The 6,000-nt window shown below is 62.1% G+C and overlaps 1 protein-coding gene across 1 annotated transcript in view; it reads right to left on the bottom strand.

Annotated features, from left to right (window-relative positions):
- Positions 1–238: 238 nt before the first annotated feature.
- Positions 239–6,000, bottom strand: part of CASKIN1 (CASK interacting protein 1) — a 28,194-nt gene continuing 22,432 nt past the window's right edge. The window contains exons 14-21 of the mRNA XM_042828176.1: positions 5,163–5,260; positions 4,729–4,839; positions 4,553–4,654; positions 4,011–4,149; positions 2,636–3,936; positions 1,834–2,599; positions 1,334–1,727; positions 239–1,061 (exon numbers count right to left, since the gene is read on the bottom strand). Of these exons, the coding sequence (XP_042684110.1) occupies positions 965–1,061; positions 1,334–1,727; positions 1,834–2,599; positions 2,636–3,936; positions 4,011–4,149; positions 4,553–4,654; positions 4,729–4,839; positions 5,163–5,260 (3,008 nt within the window). The 3' untranslated portion in view covers positions 239–964. The remainder of the gene's footprint in view (positions 1,062–1,333; positions 1,728–1,833; positions 2,600–2,635; positions 3,937–4,010; positions 4,150–4,552; positions 4,655–4,728; positions 4,840–5,162; positions 5,261–6,000) is intronic.

The following is a 6,000-nucleotide window of genomic DNA, read 5'->3' as shown; positions in this document are numbered from 1 at the left end:
TTAGTATAATCTAATAGTTTTTCTCAAGCTAAAATCCAGTTCTCTCTTGATTTTTTTTTTTTGTTTTGTTTAAACTGCTTTATATATAATTGCTAATATTTTTTTTTTTTAAATCTTTTAAATATATATTTGTTAAAGTTTATTCTTTTTTTTTATTATTATTATTATTTGGGAGATGGGGGAAATACTGCTTTATATCTCTCAGTCGTTTTTCCCCTCCAATAAATTAATACTTCGTTATAGCTTATGACGTCCTCTCCCCCGGCGGCGAGGGGCTGGGCAGGGGCACAACCTGCTGCTCCCCACCTGCCCCAAGCAGGAGCTCATCCATTTGCAACGGTACCGACAAAAAGCCCCTCTCCCACCCCGACGTGAAGAGCCCACAGCAGCAGCGCGGGGCTGGAGAGCAGCGGGTGCAGGGATCCGGGTGCTGTGGGGGTACCCAGCACCGTGCCCACCCCAATGCTCGCGAACGACAAAGGAAAAAAATGACAAAAAGAGAAAATGAAGAGAAAAATTAAAGAAACCTAAGTGCATCGCCCATCCGGACTCGCCACCAGAACAAGAGGGCACGGGTGGATGAATGCCAGCAGTGCCGCACCGGGGTTGTGCTACATTCGGGGACCGGGGCCGGCAGGGCAACCATGGGGCCACCACGGGTAGGGAGAGAAAACCCCAAACCCGGATCTGGTGCGAGCAGGGCGCTTCAGGCCGGGTGGTGTTGCTTTGCTTCTTCTATTGTATTTTTTTGCTTCTGCAGAAGGGAGTCCTGCCGGAGCCGTGGCGGGCGGGCGCCGAGTCCGTGAGCACAATCCTGAGGTATCTTCTTCTTTGTGCAAACCCCGAGGGATGGGAGGTCCAGGAGGGGACGGCTGTACAAAGGGGATGGTGGGGCCGGGAGGTCGCGGATCATTGTGCCCTTGTGCCCACGTAAGCCCTGAGGTTCGCGGGGCCGTCGCGCCCCTCACTCCAGCATGGCATCCAGCTGGTCGGCCAGGTCATCAAACATGCTGCCGATGTCATCCAGGATGCTGCCTGTGCTCTTTGCCTCTGCAGTGGAGCTAGGAGAGTGGTGGGCACTGGGTCAGTGCATGCACTGGGACCACGTGGCTACCTCTGCCCTGTGCCATGGCCCTGACCCTCTGTGGTCAGCATCCCCAGTGCCACCACAGCCCCAGTGCCCTCCTATGCCCCAGTGCCCTGTCCCCAGTGTCACCACCACCGCCAGTCCGTGGTACTCATCCTCCCAAACCACCATCCCCACGCAGCCCAGAGCGCAACCCCCAGCCCTCGCTCAGCTCCCTGCCATACACCGCATCCTCGCAGCCCTTACTCTGTTGCCTGGCTGTCCTCCTGCTTGATCTTCTCCTCCACAGCCTGCAGCGCAGCAGCCAGGGATGCGCTGGTCTCCTCCAGCTTTTGCTGCACCAGCTCAGGGCTGGCACTGTCAACAGAGGGTCCGGCGATAGCGGAACGCGGCGGTTTCACTGGCACCTGCTGGGGCTGAGCACCGGGTGAGAGGGGCTTGGCAGGGCTGGAGCAGAGTGAGGGCGGTGTGCTGGAGGGCTTGGCAGTAGCGCCCAGCTGCCGGGCGGGGGACGGAGTTGGCGTGGAGCCCGCGCTCACCGACTGGATGGCGGCATGGGGCTTGGGCGGCTTGGGGGCCGTGGGGGGTGGTGTGGGCTTGGGGGATACTGGGGGTGGTGTGCCGTGGACCCGCTTCACCTCTGTGGAGAGAAGGGAGAGGGAATGGGGTAGGATGGCTGCAGTGACGGTGCAGTGCCCCGAGGGGCTCCCCACAGCCAACCATCCCCAATGCTCACGAACACCTACCTGGGCTGCCTGGGCTTGGGATGGGCATCTTTTTGGGGATGGGCACTGGTGGCCCAGGGACTTTCTGCGCTGGCTGCGTTAGCACAGGCTTGGGGGACACCGGTGGCTTGAAGGGTTTCTTGGGCTCGGCAGGCGGTGGGGTGAAGTCAGGGCCGTCGGGGCGGGTGGCAGGCGGTGGGGTTGGGGGAGTCTCAGCTCCACTCAGCTCTGAAGCTGGCCGCCGCTTGACAGTGCCGGTGCCATTCTGGTAGACGACAAGAGGGGCTTGCTCCAGCGCTGGCTCCTTGTCCTTGGCCTTGGGCCGGCGCTTGACAGTGTCAGACTCGGTGAGGATGAAGCGGACGCTGTCCTGCTGGCTCTGCCGGGCACGGATGCGCCTCTTAAGTGTGGCACTGGCCTCCACCTTGGCCAGGTCTCCATGGCGGTGCGCTGGGGACAGCCCTTCTCCTGCCTCCACCCGGGCTGGTCCCAGGGCACGTGGTCGCTGCTTGATGGTGAGGTTGCCCTCCTCAGCAAAGGGGATTGTGTCTGGAGAGCCACCACGCTCAGCCCGCAGACGCTCGCTGGGGCCATCAGCGCCTGTCTCAGAGCGCACACTGTCGGCACGCTCGCGGCGTGCGGCCGCCACCAGCCCGGTGACAGGACCGCTGATGGTCCGGCGCCGGTTCACAACCTCCCCATCCAGCCCAATGGCCTCCTTGTGCTTGACGGTAGCCAGGACGGTGGCCACACGGGCACGCTCAGGGCTTCCTGGGGGAGCTCCTGGCTGCAGATAGTACCCATCGGGCCCCTTCCCAGGCACACCAGCCCCAGGTGGTTTCTGCAGGGCCAGCGCCCGCGCCCCACCACCGATGGAGGACATCTCCAGCATGGCTGCAATGCTGCGCACGCTGCCGGCGCTGCCCGTGTCCACACTGCCACCCAGATCGCTGGCACGCCGCTGCTCCTGACGACTCTCCCCCTCAGTGCCAGGGGTTCCAGTGGCCACCTCACCTTCACCATCCTTGGGGAAGTCCTCGGCCATGCCAGCACTGGATATAGCAGAGCTGGAGCGCTTGGGGGGTGGTGGCGGGGGCCCCTTCTTCTTGGGGCGGATGGCGAAGGACTGGCTGCGGTTGACATTCTTGTCACCACCGGCAGGTGCCCGCACTGAGTGGCTGCGCCCCACGCGCCGCTGCACAGTAGCATAAGGCCCCGCGTCAGGCACCAGCAGCTCGTCCCGCTCCTGCTCGCTGTCGGAGGTGGCATAGCGGTTCAGGCTGTGTGCCCGTTTCTTCGGCCTCCCCGGCTCCTCCTCACCCTCACCTGCTGGTGGCAGGCACAGCACCGGCACTGAGACGGGCAGGACTGGCACCCCTGGGAGGGCCCCCTCACCATCGGTGGGCTGCGGAAGGACGTAGGCAAAGCCACGGTGCGTGGGAGACTGGGGCAGGGAGCGGGGTGATGCGGGGCGCTCACCCGGTGGCAGCAGCTGTGGAGTGGGCTTCACCTTGGCAGTGGCGTGGGGTGCTGATGGGCCCTGTGGGGAGGGTGGACGTGGTTTGCCAGGGGTCTGTGGTGGTGTCAGGTGCCCGGCGGTAGGCGGGAAGGCCTGCCGGGGTTTGCCGGGCACTGGCGGAACACTGGCACGCTTGACAGAGTGGCCGTGCCGTGGCTGGCGGAGCTCCTTGGTTGGAGGCACAGGGGGACCCTCGGGGGCCCCCTCTGCCAGGTACTCCTGGCTCTTGGAGATGGCGGTGCTGGCAGGGGCACGGGGGCCATCACCCAGCAGCTCCTGTGAGCTGCTCATCTGCCTGGCGCGGCCGCCCAGCGCTGGTGGTGATCGGTAGCCAGGGGCTGCAGGGTTGGCTGGTTTCTCGGGCGTCTCCTCAGGTCCTTCACCTGTCATGGCCACCTGCAGCTCACTGCTCAGCTCGCTGTCCTGGAACGTTGTCATCTTGGGTGACTGGCACTCGGGTGGCTCAGGTGGTGGGGACTCAATGGCCAGCACCTCTGGGCATGCCGCTGCCTTCCTCTTCAGTGTGCCTGGCTCATACTTGCCCAGCTCAGCCCGCTGCAGCTCTGCCAGCTTCTTCACTGCGAGCATCAGCTTCTTCTGGTGGCCTGGGGATGGCACAAAGCATCAGTGTCAGCCAAGGAACCATGGGCCACCACAGTGCTGTGTCATGAGACCTTACCCAGCTTGGTGATGCCGATCTCCTGCAGGTCCTCCCAGGTGATGTCAGTGATGAAGTCGATGTTCTCGTAGCCGTTCTCCACCAGCACCTTGTAGTACTGGGACAGGCCAATCATGGAGAGCCACAGCGCCAGGTTGGCCTGGGGGCGTGGGACACTGCTCAGCACCAGGTGGCACCGCATGCAGTGATAGTGCCACATGTCTCCCTGTGCTCACCGGGGAGGGCCTAGGGAACTCCTGCACCTCTGTGCTCCAAGGACCCCTTACTATGGTCCAGCTGATGGGATAACATCAAGGCGCAGACAGCATCACATCCATGTGGTGACAGCTGTCGTTGGCCCAATGCCAATGCCAGGGACTTCAGCAGGGGATGTGCAGCTTCAGGACCATGGGACATGGGCTTCATCTGGGAGCAGTGAGCCAGTTCCCACTGCCACTCCCCCTGTGACAGCCCTCCCTGGATGGAACCTGCTGCAGGGCTCCCAGCACCGCTCTGGATGTGGCACTGTGGCACCATGGCACCCGGCCCCGCGCAGCCCTTACCGGCTTGTACTCGGGCAGCCACTCGGGGATGTTGAGGTTATTGATCTCAGAGGCAATCTTCTTCCTGTGCCCTGGCTTGGTGACACCAATGGCTGTGAGGTCCTGAGGGAGAGAGGAGAATCAGGATCACTCTCCACAAGCAGGTGGCAGTCCCAGGACTGCCCTCATGGCCTCACCTCTGGTGTCATCCGGCTGATGGTGGTTATGTCGTAGCCGGCGTTGATGAAGTTGGGTGCGTAGAGCTGCAGCTGGAACTTACACAGCCACTGGTACACAGCTTCTGAGCTCTAGAATGAGAAGAATGGTGTAGCTCGGGGCAGCCTTGGCACAGGGCTCTGTTGCTCTGTTCTTGTCACAGCCCCATGGGCTGTCCAGCTGCATGCTGGCCTCAGATCAGTCAGCACTGCAGAAAGGCCATGTAGCCCCCTGGCTTAGGCATCCCATGGGCACGGCATCATGGCCAGCACCAGAACCAGCACTCAGCCACGCCAGCACAGGTGGCTGTGGCACAGCTCTGCCTGCAGCTGTTGGTGAGGGGGTGGCTGTGCCTATGCCCCCCATCACTGTGAACTCCGCAGGGTACCCAGTGCACTCAGTGCTCCCCGCTCACCTTCCCCTCTGATGGTGGCTCCATCTTCTTCAGCTGCTGCTCGGCAGGTGGCTGGGGTGCATAGGGGGAGCTGGCCACACTCTGCGACCGCGACGAGCCTGCTGGGGGGGCAGCAGTCAGTGGGGAATAGGGCCACGGGTCTGCCGGGCCTCATGGTTCTAGGATCTTGGTCAGGTCCTCCTCAGTGCATCCCTAAGCTGCAGCCCCCAGAATCTGGCTGTGTAAGGCAGGGAGCAGAACCACTGCCAGGGGCAACAAGGCTAGGATAGGCAGAGGAGAGCAACATCCAGCCCCATGCAGCAGGGTGCCCTTACCTGGGCTGTGCTCCCTGGGACAGTACCATCCCTGTGCAGATGGTGCCCAATAAGGCCAGCAGGCTATCCCCAGGCTTACAGAGGAGGCTGTGCTGGCACAGAGCTCTGCAGAGTACCCAGGTCTCCCTGGCCCCCATGTCATTGTGAGCACAGCTCCCACAGACCGTGGCATCATTGGGGCATTAAGAGGATGGCGCTCACCTGGGGTAGCCAAGTGGAGGCTGAGGGCCAGAGTGTTTTGATGGACCCAGCAGGAGGCAGACCCCTCCCCAGAGCTGCTTTCCTCGTCTGCCAACGTGCCCCAGGCAGCAGCCTGAGGTCCTGCTGCCCAGAGCCATCTGTGCCCACTCCTCCAGCCATGCCACTGGCACAGGTCTAGGCTCAGCCTCACTGCAGCCAGGAGACCCAGCACACTGCCACTAGCTGCCCTGTACCCCTGCACCTCAGCACAGGCATCCAGACACCCCTTATCTTCAGGATGGTGGCCTTCAGCAGCCATCAGGTTGCACAGAAATTTCAACCTC

Source organism: Centrocercus urophasianus, unplaced genomic scaffold, assembly GCF_019232065.1.
Source record: "Centrocercus urophasianus isolate 14NV4802_14NV808 unplaced genomic scaffold, USGS_Curo_1.0 seq_29, whole genome shotgun sequence".
Classification (NCBI taxonomy): domain Eukaryota; kingdom Metazoa; phylum Chordata; class Aves; order Galliformes; family Phasianidae; genus Centrocercus; species Centrocercus urophasianus.
The sequence above is the reverse complement of the archived record's forward strand: the minus strand, read 5'-3'. Positions and strand labels throughout refer to the sequence as shown.